The 21,681-nt window shown below is 49.1% G+C and overlaps 1 protein-coding gene across 1 annotated transcript in view; it reads right to left on the bottom strand.

Annotated features, from left to right (window-relative positions):
• Positions 1-21,681, bottom strand: part of ARNT2 (aryl hydrocarbon receptor nuclear translocator 2) — a 187,461-nt gene that overhangs the window by 127,114 nt on the left and 38,666 nt on the right. Inside the window, exons 2-4 of the mRNA XM_023510130.1 lie at positions 19,768-19,882; positions 13,421-13,468; positions 774-987 (exon numbers count right to left, since the gene is read on the bottom strand). Coding sequence (XP_023365898.1) covers positions 774-987; positions 13,421-13,468; positions 19,768-19,882 — 377 coding nt within the window. The remainder of the gene's footprint in view (positions 1-773; positions 988-13,420; positions 13,469-19,767; positions 19,883-21,681) is intronic.

The following is a 21,681-nucleotide window of genomic DNA, read 5'->3' as shown; positions in this document are numbered from 1 at the left end:
CTGCAAAAGCTCTTGGAGACAGGAAGGCAAAGAATGGTCCGTTCACCCAACAGATAAGCAACCAAAGCTCACAGTGCAGCAGACTTGCCCTGGGATCAGACACAGGCCTCTGGCTCATGGTAAGCCCATTTACAAAACACTGTCACAGCAACCACTTCATGTGTTTCTTCTTCCCAAATACTCAAAGATCATATAGGTGTTAAATATACAGCTTTGCAGACCTATCATCCTGTCTTCATTGGACCAACTCCTGACTCCTTCACTAAGCAGCAGATTGACTCTGGGAAATTTGTTAACTCTTTCTCAGCCCCAACTTCTTCATCAATAAAACAAGGATGAATAACAGTGGCTTCTTTATGGAGCTGGAATGAAGAGTAAATAAAAATGCACAGACAGACAGGACCCCCACTGGGCCCCTAGAAAATGCCTGGTGGGGCCATGATCTCTGTTCATGTCATGTGACTCCCATAATGCCTTGGGAGGATTATCATCACCACCGACTAACTCCTTCCTGCGTCTGAGTGCTGAGAACGTTGTTGAGATGTTCACTCTATTCTGGTGAGCGACGCCTCATTAAGGCAATGGGAAACACAACAGCAGGAGAACCCAAGGGCAGACACACACTGTTGAAGACAGTGTCTTGGTGAAGAGTAGAAACAAAATATCTTGGCTTCCTCCCTTCTTCAGCCTTGAACCCTGTTTCCCCACAGTCCATTCTGTCGTGGTGACACTGTGATTGTCCCCACTTCTGAGGAGGATGTTAGCGGCCATACCTGCTCTGTGAGGAAGGAGGGCTTATAGGCGCCATCCGTGGACTTGTTCCCGGTGCCGCGCATGGACTTCATGTGGGAGACAGCCATGCGGAGGATGGTGAGCTTGTCCGGCTTCCGGGCCAGTGCACTGCAGGTGGGCACCATGTCCGACAGCTCCGTGATGTACTGTGTCATCTTGTTCCGCCTGCGCCTCTCAATCTCACTGTGGTTCTCTCTTCCCAGAAAGCATGAGATCAGGAAGCACAAAAAGAGAAGCATCAGATTAGGGGTTACTATTAATGGTACAGAATGGCACACCATTAACACCGAGTAACTAAGAACCAGGGTTAGCCATGAGAGCTGAGCACTCTGGACTGTGAGTCCATGGCTGGGCAGAGCGGCTGTTCTGACGCACTCACTTGTCTGTGTGTGGGGAGACCAGGTTTCTACAGTGTCCATCTCTAAGTATATGTCGAATCTTCTAATTACTCCCATGTACCAAAGGAAATTTTAATAAGCATGAGTGATTGAGACAAGAGCTTCCCAACACGCTTTCTCTGTGCACACATGGATCTGCGCGTAGATGTGCATATGCACACACACAGAATGAGGTTGACATTGGCCTTACAAGGAGAAACAATACTTAGCCCTGCCATTCATTGTGTCACTAAGCAGACTGGTAATGCCACCAATTTACTTTACATAACACGACATTTCTACGCCCAACACATTTTCTGCAACATAGTAACAGAACAGGTGCACCCCTGGCTCAATAAACAACGAATAGCCAATTTTAAAAAAAGGCACAATGTGGAATTACTAATTTGATCTCTGATGTGTTAAGATGAAAAACCAGTGGAAGGACTCATAGAATAATTTCCACTTCAGGCTTATCACCTTCAGGCTTGAAGGAGAGTCACAGCCAACCCTGTTCAACAACTCTCAGACAAAGCTGTTATGTGGGATAAAGAATTGGGTCAGGACATGTCTGCTGCAGAATTCAGGGGTGCATTGGTGCTCAAAGAATGAGAGTGACACTAACAAGAAAAGAACAGCACCCAGCAAGTCTGCCTCTAAACACTGCATGCATTAATTAGCTTAACACTGCATCCTCCCAGTCTGGGGAACAGATGCGTCAATCAGGCCTGATGACATGCAGGTGGCACATGCCGAGGGCCTGTACGAGCACGAGGACTGCCTGACCTGAGCCATCCAGCAAGCTCCTTCCAGACAAGGAGCGTGAGCCAGGCCCCACCAGGGTAGGGGTGGTAGGGGAAACAAACAACCAGATCCGGTCCTCAGCCAGCAGGGGGTCTAATTAGGAAGGTAAAACATACCCCTTATAGAGTGAAACCAAAAGGCAGAATAGGATTAAATGTGCCAAAAGGCACTTGGGAAGTAAAAACACAAGAGAGAGAGAGAGAGAAAGAGAGAAGAGGGGTGGCCCTGGGGGTGGTGGGTGAGACATGGGCAGGAGAGGCTGGACCTGAGCTGTGGGCAGATAAAGGAGGAACGTTCTGGGGAGGGGTCAGCAGGATCAAGGAAAGGCCTGGAATTGAGAAGAAGTGTTTGAGGGTAGAAAGGAGACAGACTTAGACGGAGGGCAGCCTGGGTGCTGGAAGAGAGGGACCAGAAGCAGGAAAGTTGGAACCTCGCCAGAAGCAAGGAGTAGGCTTCTGTGTGGCCAGGCTGACAGCAGCCCCAGTACTCCGGCCTCTGCAATTGGCTTCTGGGGAGGGGTCCTGGGGGTGCAGAGAGGAGATGGGAGGCTGAGACCACAAGGGGAGCCCTGACCAGTGCTGCTCTCTCCCCTGCAGATGGCTCTCCAGCTGACTCACTGGGATGGGGCAGAGACAGTAGTCCTGCATCAATGCTCTTGCCCCAAGGAACAGAGACTCCTAGGCAGGGACAGATGCATATACATCCAGGAGAAGTGGTTCCTGAGTAATCAGGCAGGGCTTGCCCAGAGAGGGGGAAAAAGTAGCCAGAGAAGGGGTGGGGCAGAACAATCACGCAGAGAGAGAAAGTGAAGAAAGGGAGCACTCGGTGAGGGGCGAGGGGCCCAGAGACGCTGCCCTGTAGGAGGCACAGGAGTTCCACCATTCCAGAGCAGTGAAACTAGCAATGACCCACCCTGAACTAGGTCTTCCCTGGTGGCCTTGCCTGTGTGCTCAGCCAGAAACCTGTCTCATATGAGCATTGGGTAGCAGAGAAGGCCCTGGGGGCCTCTCAGGGAAAGCAGAAGCTGCTGCCTAGGGCCGCCAGGTGGGAAGACCAGGCAGGAACCCCTGTGTGCATGAGGCGGCCCCAGGGCTCTGGGCCTCCTGCCCTGCTGCTCTGTCAGGCACCCTAGAGGATGGGCCTTCCTTTTCTCCACCTGTGCCACCTGGAGTCCAACTCTTCAGCATGACCCGGGTTCCCCCTTACCAGGCATCTGCCCTCCTCCCCTAGTCCCAAACCCCCAACCTCCGAGGACCACAGGCAGGTGATGCCTCCCTACTCACTTCCATTTGGCACATGCTAAACTGCCTCCTCCCTCAAACTGTGTCTGTGCAGACACTCTGGGCACCCCCCTCTTACCCATACCCACTGCCCGCTGTGACCAGCACCTCCTTTCCCCCGGGTGCTAATGGCCTCCCTCTGCCCCTCAGCTCCAGCCTTATCTCCCTCCAGTCCCATTCTCACATTGTACCCAGATTGGTGTTTCTCAAAATGCAAATCTGGTCCATCCCTTAAATTCCTTCCATGATGCCCTCATATCTACAGAGCCAAGTCAGCCCTCCCTCCAGGTGACCACCTCAGCCCCTCTCACTAAACCCAATTTGTGCGACAAGGTACACGCAGCAGAAGACATTACAGCAACTGTTTACAGACTGATGATGTTCACCTCCTGGTCCAGCCATGCTCCAACCATTTAACATTTTATGAAACAAGTGAGAAAGAGTTCCCAGCATGCGGTCAAAAGGATTGAGAGATGCCAACCACCCAGCAACAAGATTTAATAAGGAAGCGAATGTACATAGTTTCATTTTGAAGCTTCACCCTGGGGGCGGGGCAGGGAGGGGAGGAGGAAAAATGCCACCTTGAGAAAACAAGAGGACATATCTCAAGGATCATGCCTGCTGGGCCAAGGCCACCCTCCCCAGGGTGATAGGATGACTTGGAGTCTGCACAGAGGGGCTGGAGGGAGGGTCTGTGAGTTTGGCATCTGTGAGTTGCACAAGACCCACATGCTTGTTGCATTGATAAAGAAATCATCTCCTCCATATACATGAGGAGGACAGGGGTACCACAGCAATGACAGCCAGGGACACAGGCAGAGCTGTCAGCTTCAGAGACACTGCCAGGAGGCCCCAGAGCTCGGTCCCCAGGACACAGCTGTGGAAAGCAAGCAGCAGTGCTGCTGACCCTATGTCAACATGTTTCTCCACCAACTATGCTCCAAGGCGGGGCTCCTATGTTTAATCACATCAGGGAGGTGATTAAGCCTATCTTCATTAAACAACAAGGGAGAATTTTACAAAATTTCTGTAAAGAACATCCATAAACTCAGCAGACAGCAGCTGAGTTGCCCATCCCTACAGGTCTTCCGTGTTCCATGGGATGGAAATCACAGACCCAGAGCAAGCAGATGGAGTGAGACAGCTCCACACTGGGACTCCCCTATCAGGGCAGACTTGGGACACCTGGAGCACACTGCCAGGTCTGGGAGGCACCATGCTGGGTCCTGGGGACAGAGAACCCACAGACCAGCATGGGCAGCAGAGCCAACAGGTGCTGACAAAATCCCTGTGTGCAGGGAGGACGCCATGAGTGTGTGATGGAAGGAGCCCAGCACGCTGACAGCCCTCACACAGGCCTGGCTGAATGGGTCCACACAGCAAACCCAAGTACCATGTTGCCTCTCGGCTCACATCCAGATGACCAGCCGAGACTCCCTACAGGCAGCAGGTGCACTGACCTAGGATACCACCAGAGACACAGCCAGGCCTAGCTATAGCCAGGCCACCTACAAGGTCATGGTCCTAACCTGAGAAGTCAGCATTCAGAACAATGCCACCATACACTGCACCTTGATGCCAGCTTCCCGGCTACATGGATACACAGGACTGTTTGCAGAGCAGCCCTGCTGCGATGGCAGGACGGCTCCAGGACCATATTTCTCTACGATGCCTCTGCTCCCATTTCTACCTCCCAAGATCCGCGTACCTCTCCAGATGCTAACAACAGACCTGCTCCCAACAAGAAAAGCCCTCCTTTCCTCACTAAGAGAAGCATAACCAACGGGTGCCGCCCTCACAGGCATCAGGCTTGGGGACGGGTCTCATGTGGAACGAGGTTTGAGCTCACATCCTCAGGTCATATCAGAACTGGAAGACTGGTCACCAGGACACTTTCCCTTTTCAGAACTCACTGAACAGACTGACCAGGCTTTCTACCCACAATTCCTGATTCAGTGAAGAGCTTCAGCATTTCTCCTGCAAAAGAAGCATCAATCCCCTTCTCCTGCTCTGGATTTCCCTCTGAGAGCTGTGCAGGCAGAGTGTGGGAAGAGACCCTTTGCAGAGGAACATACCACCTGGCCTTCAGTGTTGGCTGGGGAGCATCCAGATAGAGAATGGCTACCTCGGGGTCTACACACAAGTTCCTTTCAGCCATCAGCAGCCTCTGCATGGCAGGCACAGACAGGCTCTGCTCCCCCAACACCCAGGAGGGAGGACTGTGTCTTGCTGGGTGTTTGAGGACCAGGTCATGGCCAGCCCCCCCTGGGCAGCACAGCAGGGGGCTGTAAATAGTAACACTGTGAAGGCAACAGGAAAGTCATTTTGGGAAGCCCCATAGAGACAGGCGGTACATGGAGGTGTATCCAATTAGGCACTTTTGTCAGCTTCTGTGGATTCTCCAGGAAGGGCAAAGGATGCTCTCTCCTTGGGAAGGTGGAAGGTGCAGCCCCCCAAGGCTGGTTTCTTCAAGGCCACGACACAGAGCCAGAGTGTCCAGGCTGAACAGAGGCTGGCCTGGAACACAGAGAGACAGAATCTGGAGAGCCCATATCCTCCTAAGAGCAGGCCCAGGTCCACGCCTCTGATAATCCTCATTCTCGGGGGGACACACATCCTGTCTGTTCCTGTACCAACTCGCAGCTTAGCACGAGCTCTCGCAGCCATGACTGCATTTGACCCTCACAAGCCCCTGTAGGGAAAATGGCTCCTCTCCCTACAGAAGAGGAATGTGGGGACTTGAAGCAGGCCTGTCTGACACCTGATGTGTCTCTCCCCTCCTCTCCCTGGCAAAGCACTAACTGGGACTATGTTCAAAGCTAGAATGCCCAGAGAGGCTGGATTTGGGGGATATTTAAGGCTTTATAGGGGAAGAAAATGTCTGGCAGCTTCTAAAAAGACACAGCTCAGGACTACTTATGATTCTAGAAATGATTTCCTCCTCTTTCTTCAAAAAACCCTCATGTTATCTGGGCACTATCACTTCAAATCAAGGTTAATCAGCAAAAAAAGAGGACAGCAGACAAGGAGGCCAGTAGCTAAACACAGGAAGAAAGGCATCAAATGCAGGTCCATCATATCCCATATGAAGAAATCACCAATCCTCCTAAAAACGTTTCATCCCAGTGTGTTCTAACCCTAACCCACAGAAAGGACACGGACATTGGCTGCTCAAGTGTTCCCCAGCTTATGTGTAGTACTTCATCAGAACTGAGACTGTGCAGGCAGAGAGAGGGTTGGAAAGTCTGGAAGTGCTCATCTTGGGAATTTGCTCTCAGTGTCCTAAAGGCTCAGCTGAATCTTTTCTTGCTTTAAGAAGACCTCCCGCAGACCATCCAGTGTGGCCCACACGCGGTGACTGATAAGATCAGGTCAAACAAAAAGGGCTAATAACCAGAATCTACAGGGAACTCAAGAGAATCAACTAGAAAAGAGCAAACAACCCAGTGAATCACTGGACAAGAGACGTGAACAGAACCTTCCCTGAAGACAGGAGAATGGCCAACACACACGTGAAAAACTGTTCGTCGTCTCTAAGCGTCAGAGAAACGCAAGTCAAAACCACCTGGTGGTATCTCCCACCAGGGAGAACAGCCCACACCACAAAGGCTCAAAGGCGTGGGTGCTGGTGGGGTATGGAGAGAGGGGTACACTTATGCACTGTTGATGGGACTCCAAACTAATACAGCCTTTTTGGAAAGAAGTATGGAGAGTCCTCAAAGAGCTATAAGTAGACCTTCCATTTGATCGCACAATCCCATTACTAGGCATCTACCTAAAAGGAAAAAATCATTTTAACATAAGGACACTTACACTAGAATGTTTATAGCAGCTCAATTCACAATCATGAAGATGTGGAAACAACCCAAGTATCTGTCGACCCATCAACCCATGAAGGCATTAATAAACTATGGTATATGTATACCATGGAATACTACTCAGCCATAAAAAGATGAAGACTTTATATCTTTTGTATTTACCTGGTTGCATCTGGAGAACATCATCCTCCTAAGTAAAGAATTCCCAAAATGGAAAAATAAGCATCCCATGTACTCAATGGTAATTGTAAACTAGTAGATAAACAACTACAGTTCCACATAAGAGGAAATATAATTAAATTCATGAAGGGTGGGAAGAGGCTTAGTAAGCTCTCCCCTAATGGGTATAATGTAAAGGTATATGGCACACCTCCTAAGTTCAAATACAACTTGGACTTCACCTAACAAATAACATAATCTAATTGTATGTACCCTTATATTAATTTGAAATTTTTTAAAAAAGGATAATCTTCGCTGCCTCTGGTCATCCTTTCCACATAAGAAGTACTTTGAGCATCTTTCCACTCAGAAACCAAGTAACTAGCTCTCTAAGCTAAGATGTGAAAATTAAGAATTCTGGGAACCCACAATACTTGTTTTTATTTTTTATTTTTGCTGCTGGGAAAGACCTCTGCAAGACACTCCCACCTTGCATATTTTCCATATCAACAAGATTTTGATCATCATACCTACACTCAAAACAGGAAAAACTAAAACTGCAACATCATCACAACCTACACAGCCAGGAAAAAAATGTCTGCAAGTTTAAATACCACATAAAACCAGGAGGGAGGTATCAACGCAGGCATGATGAAAACAAAAGTCAATCCTGTGAAGGATTTCCTATCACAACTCTCTTTACTTTTAGGTAACTTAAAGAGGTTCATCGGTTAAACCCCACAATTGATGCAACTGGGGGTCCCAACCTCACCAAGGAATAGCCAGCAGAGGTCACTCAGAGCCATTCATGGCAGGCCAATGAGGGCTTGCTCGCCCACTGACAAGGGCTTCTGAGCCCAGGCTCCTAGGATGTTCCAAGCACTGGGGCAGAGTCCACGTAACAGGTGTGAGAACTCCTTGGAAGCTTCCTGGGTCTTTTGATAAAGGGCAAGGATCAGGTCTAAATAGGACCAAAATCAGGCTGTTGACATGCATTGACAAGAATGAAAGTTTGGGAGTGAATCCTCAGTTGTTCCTAGGTTTATAACATTACATTAAAAGGGCCTTTGCATTAGGTATGTTTCCACTCCTCCGCTGTAATGAAACGTCACACACACGTGCACATACACACATCCGCCTGGTGAGTGACTGGGACCCTGCTGATGTCGGCTCTAGGGTGTTAGCTGTCCCCCTATGAATCAATATTCAAGATGCCACTATGCACTAGTGGCAGCTGACCCTGCTGGAAGGCACAGGAACAGGAGTCCTGGAACTCCCTAGAAAGTGCACTGCCCCCTGGGGCTGTGAGAGCAGAGCAACAGTCTCCAGCCTCTCCTTGGATGAGGGGCTGTGGGACATGCTGGGCGGGGTGGTCATCTGCCTTCCAGGAAGACTGAGGCCTTCCATGCAGTGACAGGCTGTGCTGGCCGCTCTGAAGAAGAGAGTGGCTCCACAGCCAGGGGCCAGCGAGATCATCTGCACAGAAACACTTTCTGGTGTGTAATCAGAATCAGTTTCCCCAGAGATGGAGAGTTCATCGCCACCTGCTCTAGAATCAGTGACTTGACAACCGCAATTCCCAGAAGCAGGAGTGAGGTTGTGCCAGGCACTCTTTTTGGGGGGGCCTCCCTCCTAGAAGGGAGGAAGGGCTAGCACTGTGGCCTTGTTCCCCCTCATTCTTGCCTCTGACGCTCACTCCACCTGTCTCTACCACCCTCAGCGCTCGTCACTGTCACCACTGGCTGCCTACACAGGTGCTGAGCACCCAGCCCCCCACAGCTCAGCATGGGGTCTACACACCCCACCTGTGTTCCCACTGGCTCCTCTCCCATGACCTCAGCCAGCCTCTCCCAAACTGACCACTTCCCATTATCTGAACACCACTTCCTAATTCTCCAGCCTCAGACTCGCACACAGTTAGGCCTGCTCTCTGACCATAATCCCACTTCCATGCTCCGGCCTCCTTCCTCTCTACTTATCCACTCTTGTCCTCCCTGCCTTTGGATCCTTCTATTCCCCATGCAGTTGGACCTACAGTTGGCCTCTTCCACTCCCCCCTCGTCAATATCTGAGCCTCCTCAGCCCTGTCCCTCGGTGCACGTGCCCTAGTGTGCCAATGCCTGGTCTGTGAAGAGTCTGTGTTCTACTGCACCTAACCAGCAGGCGCTGCAAGGTGGGGACACTGTGCTATAGTACAGACCGGTGCCGCTTCACACTCAGGACCCACAGTTTGAAATAGGGTCTAAGGACTTTGCATCTCTGTCTTCAGGGGGCCTGCTCTGAACTCAACCCAGGGCACCTGCCCTCATAAGGACACATGCTGCCCATGGTCCCATTTCCTACTCACAGGAGAGTAGAAGCCATCAGGATCCTCTCAACTCCTGGCTCACACCTAGCTGCTAGCTGCACCTGCAGTTCCTTTCCTCCACCTGAGCAGAGTGGTCCTCTTGGTGGTCTGGATCTGCCCCTCTCCTGCCCTGCCCCTCTCCTGCCCTGCCCCTTCTCCCTCCTGAACCATACAAGTCTCTGGTCACCCTCATGCTTTCCCCTCCACATGTAGACGGGCTCATGGTCTTTCTGCCCTTAAAAAGCACCCCCTTTCTGAGCACCAAATACCCCTCCTTTTTGGTCCACATCCAAACTGCTCAGAGCCATTCCCACTGACCTTCACTTCCACATCTCCGGGTGGGTCAGTCCTAAGCTCACTGCAGTCCAGCTTCTGCCCCCCACCTGTTCCTGATACTGTGAGGAAGGAGGGAACCTCCAATGGCAGCAGAGCCAGAGTTCAGCATGTCACTGTTCCCAAAGAGGTACAGGAGAATCAACGGTGTTAAAGGGGGCCTGAGAGCCTTTCTGGCCCTGAAAGGCAGGATCCTGGAGTGTGCATATGTGCAGGTGTGTGTGCACATGTGTGTCTGTGCAGTGCATGTGCGTACAGATGTGTGTGCATGTGTGTGCACATGTGTCTGTGCAATGCATGTGTGCACATGTGTATACAGGTGCATTTGTGCAGGCGTATACAGGTGCATGTGCACGTGTGTCTGCACTGCATATTTGCACAGATGCATTTGTGCATGTGTGTGCAGGAGCATGTGTGTGCACATGTATGTGTGCAGGTGCATTTGTGCATGTGTGCACAGGGGCATGTGCACATGTGTGTCTGTGCACTACATGTGTGCACATGTGTGTGTAGGTGTAGATGCATTTGTGCATGTGTGTGCACATGCATATGTGTGTGTGTGCAGGTGTGTGTATGTGTGCACCTGAGATCAGGTAGTAGGAGCACCTGCATGTCTGCTGTTTTGTGGGGGGCCTGGCTATGACAGGTAGAAGCCACACCAAATTGGCTATTTCACTACTATGGGAAGTTTCACAACAGGCAGGACATTCAAATTTGGGACCTTTCTGGTGCCACTCATGAAAAGGTGGGAAAGCTGACTGTGTAAACGTGAGAGGACAGAAATCATGGCACAGCACCTTACCCAGACTTTGAGTCAGCACACACAGTGGGCTCTGGCCTGCAGCATGGCCCCACTCACTGCCAGGCCCACACCTGGAAGGGGTCCTCTGGACTGTTTGTAAGCAGAGTCGGAAACGAGAGGCCCCTGAGTGTCCCTGCCAGCCCTGGAAGGGCATGGTCCACGGGAGACTCTCCACCTTGCCTGGGTACCAGCTCTGGCCACCACCAGGTAGAGGGCTGAGCATGGACTCAGGGTCTCTTCCACAACCTTGAGCAGCTTAGATGCACCTATAGGCCCAGCCACCAGAAGCCCATCCACCCTCTTGCTGTGAGGGAGTCCAGTGGCCATGGAGGTCCTACAAACCCAACCCTATAAGTAACAGTGCGTGTTGGAAGCACATCACTATTTTTGACATGGAGAGGAAGAGATATGGTTCATGGGAGCCCAGGTTTGAGCTCCGGTTATGTTAAAACTGACTCACTGACAAGCTGTCATGGGACAGTTACAGTGTCTGGAGTTTCTGTTTCTTAATGACTGGGCCTAATACAAAAAGCTCTTTGTATCCCTGTACTGTTATTTCATCACTGACACAGACCTCAGTGTCACTCTAATGTCATCTCTGATCTCTCTTCCTCTCTATGTTCCCAGACTCCAAGAAAGGTTATTTCTCAAGGTTAGCATGGCGCAATGTTATCTCAAGGGGAATTATGGCAAGAAGAGTCAAAGTCATTGTTTACTCACAAAGGGAGGCTGCATAGGGCAAAGCAAATGGCTGCGTGAGGGGAGAGGATTAGGGTCCTCTTTGCCAAGCTAGCTCTGTTTCAGGGGCAAAGGACTCCCTGCTATTAAAATGTATCCAGATGCTGATGCAGATGTGGAGGGCAAGGGATGCTTTTACTCTGCTGGTGGGACAGCAAACTAATAGAACTTCTATGGAAGGAAGTATGGAGAATCTTCAAAGAGCTAAAGGTAGACCTTCCATTTGATCCGGCAATCCCATTACTAGGCATCTACCAGAAGAAAAAAATCATTTTATCATAAGGACACTTGCACTAGGATGTTTATAGCAGCTCAATTCACAATCACAAAGATGTGGAAACAACCCAAGTATCTGTCAACCCATCAACCCATGAATGAATTAATAAACTGTGGTATATGTGTACCATAGAGTACTATTCAACCATAAAAAGATGGAGACTTTACATCTTTTGTATTTACCTGGGTGAACTTGAAGCACATTCTTCTTAGTAAAATATCATAAGAATGATATTGCAAGTTGAAACCAATAGAAAACATCTACATGCCCACAGGAGAGAAAAGCATAATTATATTCAAGTGAGGGGGAGGGATGTGGGGGAGAGGGAAGGGGGGAGGAGGGAGGAGATCAGTAAGCTCTCACCTAATGTGCACAATGTGAGGGTACAGAGCACACCCCTGAAAGGGGGTGAAAGGCTTGACTACAACTTGGACTTTACCTTAGAAATGCAAACAATGAAACCTAAACATTTGTGCCCTCATATTAATCTGAAATAAAATAAATAAAACGTATCCTTAAGAATTGAGTGGATGTCCAGGCTGGGGTCTGTCTGCACTGAGGGGAAAACAATAGGTGCTTCCGTTGTGGAAACTCATGACTTATTTTAACTAGACACTCCAAAGCGTCAGTCATCAGAACATTCTCCACCTGCTCTCCACTGCTTCACACAGAGCTGAGGACGGAGGACGGAAGGAAAAGTTCTCAGGGAGAAGAAGGTGTCTAGAATGACAAGAGGTTTCCTGTGGACCTGGAGACTCTGGGAATCCCTGGAAAGTAACGTCCCTCTCAGACTGGCAGGAACACGAGCAAAACTTGGTCTGTGAAAGGAACCACAGCCAGAATCCGCTGCTATGGGGAAGAAATCACAGTCACATGGGCCCAGGGAGCAATACAAACTCTATTCTAAAACCTGTTTTAAAACACATGAGCCTGTCGCTTCAAGCTGTGCACCATAGAGAAAAGTAACCACCACCTGTGGGACACTTTCAAGCACAGCAACCCTAGGAAAGCTCAGAGGCTTGGCTGCCAGGGAGGAGGTCAGGGCAGGCCCTTCCATAAGTAAATTGGGTCCAGACAGGAATTTTGCTAAGAATGCTGGAAATATCTGTGCCTTCCTCTCAGCTCTGCCAAACTTCCTATCATACTTTAAACAAACAAACAAAAAACAAATTCGGGGCTGGGTCTGCCTTCTCCTTTATGTATGTAACAGACATGACACTTCACATACATAACATGAGTAGCTCCCTGGGCACCCACAATCTGCATCCTTTCTGTGAGGGATCTGTGCTCAGGACAGAGCTAATGGAGCGGTCGTGGGGCCACTGAGGAACAGAGTTATTACCAACTTAAAACCAAGTTTTCTATCCTGACTCCAGAGCAAAGCCACCCACGTTTCTCACATTTCTCTTTATTTTCCATGGTAGAAAAAAGGGACTTATCTTGATAGCTTTTTCTAAACTTGAACTCTAGGGCTGTCTTTTCCAAAGGAACCATTAAAATTAGCAGTCACTGCTTAACTCAAAAAGCAGAATTAAAAAGCTGTTACTTAACTTTTGATCATCTAGGCTGGGATATGGCAAGGCCGCAAACAGCTAGCTGACTGGGATTAATAGACATTAAATCCCTGTCTATTTAATAAGGTGACTGCCAGCTATTGGCTTCTTTAAATCTAAGGAAAGTAAAATAAACTTACCTTGAAAATTTACTGGGGCCTTCACCATCTTCATCATCAAAGTCCATTCTGAAAAGTCAAGATTACGAGTGAGCATTGATTAGAGGTAGAACATTTTAACTGGTAATAACACGGGCAGCTGGAACAAAGGGAGCCTTTTTCAGTAGGACTGCTACCACTGTGACAAACAGCGTCTGTACTCTGTCATCAAACAGGTTCAAGACAAGAAGAGGCAAAATGAAAGGTCTTTGGTAGGAGCACCATTGCTCGCCTAATTGGAAATGTTTGAGTGTCAATTTGTCCCCACTAGAACTCAGTCCCCTCCAGCCCTCTTTAGAATTCCCAGCTGCCGGTTCACTGCTGGCTTGTGCTGGAAAGGTCACCTTTTCTTGTCAGCCGCCCCCCCGACTTTGGGGATACCTGTTAACCTCCCTGTCATCTAGTCTACATTGAGACTTCCTTGGTTTTTTTTTTGTTTTTTTTTTTTACTTTATTGGATAGTATAGACTAAAAATAGGACTAAAAACACTCAAAGGTCTGTGAAACAGTTTGAAGGGCGATGAGGGGATGGGGATCGCAAGGCAAAGAGAACTTACTACTGGTTCTGCTATTTGAGAACGTGGCTGGTCTTGATGAGTTCAAATAAAATGAACATTTAAGGTCATTGTCCTATTAAGTCCAAAACTTCGCTGCCCGTCCAAAATGGATGTTGAGAGAAAAGAATGGTTGTCTGGGGCCTGAGCTACTCAAACTGGTTGTCTGCTCACCAAATAATTATTCAGATTCCCCCATTACTGGTCCTCTCAATGGAAACATAAAACTAAAGTCTTGGTAGATACTTGTCTGACTATTAATAATATCCTAAACACTTCTCAAAAAATCAAATCTCTCTTATGACAATTAATATTGTCCCTGTCCAGAAGGGGAACTTAACTGGTGTTGAGCATCCTCAGCAAAAGGAGAACTACTACAGATGTCGTGGCTCTCCTGGACATCCAGGGTGAGTGGGGCTCCATGGCCACAGTGTCTCAGAGTCCCTGCATGTTCCCAGCAGGCCTGGCGGACTGGATAAGGCAGAGTTCTCATAGGGAAGCCTGCCTGGGAGCCAGGACTGAGGAATTTCTTCTCCGAGCAGCTCAATATAAGAATGGAGTGTGCAATAAAAGACTACCGCTACCGATGCCAGAGCTGTTGGCCTCACTGGGAAGGTAACCCCCACGTCGCAGGCTCTAGGGGCAGAGCCTCAGTGGCTAAGGGGTGACCCAGGAAGGCACCGGCCACCCAGGCTACTAGGAAGTAAGTACATTGCTCAGAACAAGCCAGCCTTGCACAAGCACACGCAAGAAGCCCCTCAGGAGAGATATCACATTCTCCAGGCTTCAGTCGGACTACAGATAAGACAGATGGAGCAAAGGAGTTATTTTCTTCTTAAAATGAGTTTCTTCGGTTTGTTTTTGTTTTGCTTTATGTACGGTGCAGCCAGAGTTCCAATCTGGGAGATATTTTATTCACAATGATCTGATAGGATTCCCCCACCCACCCACCCACCCATTTGGAATCCCTGGTTCTCAGGAATAAGGGCTGTACTAAGAATAAAAGAACAAAAGGAATTAGCTAATTGGAAAAGATGATAATAATGAAAACAGAAATACCTACACACAGAGAGAAGGGGAGGTGAGGAAGGAAAGTGACAAGAAAAGGAAGGTACAGTTAAAAGACCACACATCCTACTAGGAGAGAGGGACACGCACCCCCACAACGCAGTTTGGGAGACCAGGCACCAGGCAGAGCGGCAGAGCTGTCAATGTTGTGGACAAGTGGGAGTCCAATGCAAGACTTTCTAAATGAAGCAAAGCCACCAATATTCAGTATAATTACTAAGCCATTACCTCACCTTTCCTGAAAATTACATCTTGGAGACAACCACCCAAAATACTGGGATCAAATTCACTATGTGCTCTGCACAGCTGCAGAGCCACACTGCCACCGAGTGTTCATCATGGGGAAGAGCGATTTTTCGATCCACATGAAGGTTACTTAACAAGCAAAAAATATTCCCGTGTTAAAAAAAAAAAGGACTCTCAAAATTCAGAAAAATGCAGGCAAGCATTTAACAAAACTGCATGTGGGTGTGAGATATATAGTTATCTTTAAAATTCCTTTTTACTCCATTTGATACGAGTGTGACCATCAAGTTGCTACAAAAGGCAATTTATTAGTCCTCCTTCCTTAGTCTGCAAAAGATCTTTGGGGGTGTGTAGGGTGACAGCCACTGGATTTTCCCAGTAGTGGGGATTCTTGGGATCCATGACTTCAGTGTTAAAGTGGAGGGCATCCCAGGTAAACCAGGATGGTTGGTCATCCTGGTTTTGACTTGAGTTCTTTACCCAGCCCTTTGTAGAGCAGACAATGGGCACACAGGCCTTGTGGCAAAGTTTCCTGCTTTGGCCAGGGAGTATAAAAAGGGATGGCGCTGCTCTGGACCACCGTGGGAACTCGGAAGCCAGGATCTGTCCAGGAAAAATCAGGGACCAAGAAACTGTGCTTCTACCCATACGCGTTTGTGTAGAGCGCAGATCTAGTAATTCAAAAAAGCATAAAGTAGGGGTGAACTCAGGAGATAAATCAGGATGCAAACTTGTACAAATTCTCAGGATAACTCAGCCCATCCCCAAATAGTCTCACCAGCTTATCAGCCACTCCTGAGGACACAGAGGGTCTTCCAGAGCCACACCAGCCATTTGGGACTGTCACCACTTCAAATTCTCTACTTTGAATAGGCCTTCCGTAAGCCATGCTTATCTCTCCTACTGTGAAAAGGCCTCAGTAAGTCATCTTTTGTTTTACATCTTTTGTGTGTCTATTATACTGCAGCATTTGGATGATAAGGGACAGAAATCAAAATATGACTTTTGAGTCCTATTGTGTTCACTTTGAAGAACTCGGCACATTGAATGGATGACAGAGAGCCTGCTAACGGCGGGGCCAAGGGTGTGCCTGGCCTCACTCTCCTGCCAGCCAGCCTGCATGCCTGCCACAGCACAAAGCCATGACTGGCACTCCTAAACTTGCAGTTAGTGAAGAGTGAGTGGTGTGAATCTCCCTAACAGTGATTATGTAACAATAATATCAGTGCATCATCCTCACACAGAATTCACTTATGCTTCATGAGAAAAGATGAAATGGCTGGTCCAGCAGGGGCGGCAAAACTTCTGCTAACAAGGTGTTGGAAAAGGCTCTTCCCCCAGAGACACAGTGATGCCAGTGCATATACGCTCACCAAGAGAAACATCTGCTTATGGAAGCACACATTTAATCGGATCAGACTCCATCAGCTCACAGGGTTGCATGAAAGGAAAATGCTGGTCTGTTGGCTGAATATGATTTAAAAGTAGTTCTCCCCCCAGTGATGCTGTTTTAGAAGCCCAGCATTGGGCTCCAAGGCAGAGAGAAGGGACCGATACATCCCTGCCTGCAATATCCAGCCTCCATCTCCAGCAAGGGCAGCTTTGGGGTGAGCACAGATGCTGACTAATCCTCACTGCTTTCTCTTAACCAAGCTAGCCCATGGAAGCCCCCCAAGCATTCACCACATTGTCCCTGAGATCAGAGGGTTACTGCAAAAGTGCCTTTCAGGTGACTTGCTTCAGCTCAGTTCTCCCACATATGTAGAATCACTTTTGAAAGAATCTGGAACTTCTGAACCTTCACCTTGTGTCCCAACTGCTGGGAGAGCACACAACTTGCTGAGACTCTGCAGAGGACAGTCAGGGAAGTCGGGGCAGAAGCTCAGCTTGGGGGACCCCTAGTACTGGGCCAGGCAGGGGGCCAGGAGCGTCCAGAACCCAGGAAGTGACAGTAGGGTGGGAAGGGCATTGATCCTGGGAATCCGGGACACTTTCCTTCAGAACAATCAGGTCAGAGTGGGAGACCTAGGCAAGGTCCCCCAGGGTGGGAGGAAGGCTCTTCCTAGGCCGATCTTCCTTTCCCACCAGCCCCGTCCCCCATCTCCCTTCTTTTCCCTCTCTCCCTATGTCTCTCCTTCCATGTCCCACATTCTCAGAGGGAAATAGGAAGCAGAAATGATGTGGTGGGGCCCCGCCTCTGTGCCATGGTATGCATTTACCACCCCTGTCCCCTGACACAATAACGGGGACAGCTTTGGTAGATGCACACCATGGCATAGAGGCAGGGCCCTACCATGGGGTTACCTGCATTTTGGTAAACATGACTTCCACCAGGGCCTCTTGAACTTATCTAAGTGTTCGGGCTCTGGCTGCAGTCAGCAGAGTATGTAAAAACTTCAGATGCAAGAATGACTTTGGAAACAGCTCTATAAAATGGAGGTTTCTTTGCTTAGACACCAGATAAATCTCTAAGTCACTGAAGCAAATGGAACTGTGGTTTGTGCTGGCTCCTTTCCTCTGACAAGGAAAAGGAAGCAGCACATGGCCCCAAAAGGGAGGATCACCCAGGCACCCCAGAGAGGTCAAGAGCAGGCCCTCATCCTCCTGGTCAGTTGGTGATGGTCAGCAGCTGCTGCCTACCACCCCCTCTACCTCTCATTTCTCTCCTTGATGTGCTTCTTTCTCCCTTGGCTCTGAGTGGGACACCAGCTCACCCTCAGCCTGCTCAGGTCCACTTCTGACTCCCATGCCACTCTGAGTGTGTATGACCCAGGACAAAAGGGACAGAGATGCAAGGCTTCTGCGGAAATGACCTGAGTCTCCAGCCAAATCATCAACTCAGGACACAGCCAGAAACTGGGGGTCCGGATGCTGTTTAGGGTCAGGAATCCTGAGGTCAAGGAGGGGAGCAGCCCTACAGGAGGGGAGGAGGAAACCCCCGCAGAGGCTCGAAGAGGATCCTGTAAATACTGAGCTGGGCTGAGCATCTCTGCTGACCTTGGCCCTGACTCAGGCACATCCCTCATCAGAGTTCTGCGCTGGCTCCTCTGGAAAAGGACTTTGGAGCTTTGTCCCTAGGAGAATGCAGGTTAGAGCATATTGTTTTTTAAAGTAATTCTTAAAGGCCTGGAATTTTTTTTTTAAAGGGTAAGCTGATATGTTGACACCATGTACTTTCTGTTAGCAACCCAGGCTTCTGGGCTGAGCTTAGCAGCTAGTTAGCAAGAACGGCTGGTTGAAATAATACGGCTATGTCTGCAGTAAGCCCATTGGCAGCCACACCATTTATCAGTCTGTCTGAGAGCTCTGCCCCAGGCACCAGCTCATTACAGTTCTGCAGGCCACTCTGTACAGATAGCTGCAGGTGGAGACTGGGGCATCAGCACCAGCCCAGCAAGTGTGCTGAATCAAGGCAAAGCCGGGAACTCTAGCTCTGTTTCTCAGCCTGTTTAACCCTCTCGGTAATCATACACATCTCAGGCCTCCTTCAAAGGCCAAACCACACGCAACAGTCTGTTTCAATGACGATGCTGGACATGCTTCTGTATGGGCCCCCCTCCACCACAGACCTGCCAGGACACTGTCTGCCTCCCACACACCCCACCTCCACCCCTTTAAATCACATTGGACCTCTTAAAATGGGCCTTGCCACAGCCCTGGGCTGTGAAAAGTGTGTTCTGCCCCAACAGGCAGCTGCACTCCTGAAGAGGCACGTGTTATCAGAAATGGCCTTCGAAGTACAAACTGATTCGACTTCATGAGAAATTTTGTCCATCAAATATTTCATTGAAAATAAAATGGATTCGATGGGGGCAAGGGGCAGGGTGACACATGGAGTCTGAAAACGTGGCCTAGGTTTTACCAGCAGGATTTTTGTTGGTTGCTTGGTTGACTAGTTTTTCAGTTCCATGTACAAGTTCTGGTTCCACCTGTTCAAGTGTGCTAGGTAATCTAACCCCCTCAGCAGCACTTGCTGTGGCCACCAATTTTACTAGCAGAGCAGCATACTGTGTGAGCTGCCAGGCCTTCAGGGACCAGGCTTTGACTTCTTTGGAAAGGAATCTTGCATATCACCTATGGAAGAGTGAAGGATGGACAGCACCAGGGGGATTTGCAGCCCACAGCGCCTGCTGCTCAGTTCAGCAGTGCTGCCAAGTCTGGCTAGAAGGCTCAGGGTTATGGGTGAACCTCCTCCCTTCAGGCCTAAGCCAGGCCCAACAGGATCACAAAGCACATTCTTACCACAAGGACAAGCAAACAGAAGTCCCCAGCTGGGTGCCAAGCCCCAAAAACACTTAGAAGCAAATCATGTGCATATTTAGGAATCTTGCAAAATCTAAACAGGATGCAAACTGCTGAGCTTTTATTCTACAGGAGGGGAGAAACAATATTTTCCTAACAGGTCAAGAGAATTGCACAACATTAAGAAGCCCAGTTCCTGGAAATGCTGCTGTTGCTTACCCGGAACGCCGCTTTCCTCCACGGGCAGGCATGGCCCCTGCCATCCTCACCTGTCCTGTGGCTGCCATGGGGGCAACGGGCAACGTCACTGATCCAGGTATGTCTGAAGCCATTTCTGGAAATCAGCAAAGACGAGAGGTTTTAAGTCAATGCAAAACCCACAAACAAGCAAGAACATGGTCCTGTGGTACCAGAAGCACCACCCGGGAGGACAGCCCAGGGACCTGGGGCCACGGGCCACTCTGTTCCTCCATCATCAGCTATGCGGCATGGGTGAGTCCTTCCTCTCTCTCCGGGCTCTGCCTTTCTCCTCAGGAAGAAGTTCTCTGGGCAGTACTCTCACATTTACTCCTTGCAAAAGCAGTTTAAAAGAATTACTGCATCTCAGCACTAATTCTCTTAGCTCTCCTAAGAGACTCCTATCTCCTGGCCACCTGGAGCAGGTAAGATGTCCCAGAAGCTTGGCAGCACAGACAAAGCCCAAGAGGATGGAACTGCTGCCAGTACCAACTACTGGCGACCCAGACGGGATCTGCTCAAGGAGAGCCCCGCCGATGCTCTGTCCCCATCCTGAGCACCCCATCCAAGCATCAGGGCTGGACTCAGAAGCCCTGGTGTCAGAGCTTGACCCGCGTGTCCATGGTAAGTTCTGGGGGGTCCAGGGACAGCATCAACTGTGCCACGCCAGGCCGAGGCCTCCTGGCTCTCCACAGCCTCCTGGCTCTCCACAGCCAGGCCTTTCCAAGAATGAACGTTAATTTACAAAACAAGAAGGCCTGGCACTAGATGACGGTACCTTTCTTGCACATTGTGGCCGAGATCCATTATTTCTCATAAGCCAGACACTTCGGGAAGCGCGTTAAGGCCATGGTAAGCATCCCTGATTTCAAACGTTTCTTCTTCCCATTTTCTGGAGCGTTCTTAAACTTTACTCAGATCATTTCGTGGCAAGAAAAACTAGTTCAAGAGGCCTCTCTGACTCTTGTTTATTGTTCTTAGGAAAGACTCCCATAGTGTCTGTCAGCTTTTCTTAGCTCAGCTCTTACCTGAGGCAGAAGAGAAGCCACAGTCTACAAAAACACACAAAAGGTCAGCTCAGGGTAAACACAGGAAGCAGGGCCCTTGTTGGTAGAAAGGGTGCCTATGACTCTGACGGGGCCCTCGGTGTGGGCTCCTGCTCTGCTTCCTTCCGCCAGGGATGGCTGCAGCCGCTGACCAACAGCCATGTCCAAAAGACATCATGTTTAATGAACACATGTGAAGGTCAGCTTGAACTATTCCCCTCAAAACCCCTGAAGAAAAATTTTATAATACTAATAAACACAAAAATCTTAATTGAGGTAATCTGTGGTCCACAAAAATTTGAGAATGATTACAGTTTTGTTTTGTTTTTAAACCAATGTATACACTGAAAAGTACTCCAGGAAAAAAAAAAATCCCTTTCTTAAAGTAACACTCTCCCTGTTAGACAATTATGAACACTACGTGTGTGACAGTCAGCACTCACAGTGATGACGTACAGCCTTATCAACGGCCTACTTCCGGTAAGACATGTATAGATTTTCTGAAATAAAGGCTAAAACATATTAAGTCCCAAAACTCAAGGGCAGAATTGCTGTTAGAGCAGACACACATGAAAATGAAAGTTATCGCTTCCTAAAGTAGGTACCACAGAACAGCAGGCCCTCAAGATTCTCCAAGAAAAATGATTCCATGGCCAAACAAGGGAGGAAAATGCTGCCCACCAACCCCTCTGCTGGAGAGTCCAGCATCCATTAAAACATACTGAGATGGCTCGGCGCCTGTGGCTCAAGCGGCTAAGGTGCCAGCCACATACACCTAAGGTGGCGGGTTCGAATCCCCAGCACGGACCCGCCAAACAGTACACTTTAGAAACACCAATAGTGGCTCGGC

The sequence above is a fragment of the Otolemur garnettii genome, unplaced genomic scaffold (assembly GCF_000181295.1).
Source record: "Otolemur garnettii isolate 467f Iridium unplaced genomic scaffold, OtoGar3 scaffold00011, whole genome shotgun sequence".
In the NCBI taxonomy this organism is placed as follows: domain Eukaryota; kingdom Metazoa; phylum Chordata; class Mammalia; order Primates; family Galagidae; genus Otolemur; species Otolemur garnettii.
The sequence above is the reverse complement of the archived record's forward strand: the minus strand, read 5'-3'. Positions and strand labels throughout refer to the sequence as shown.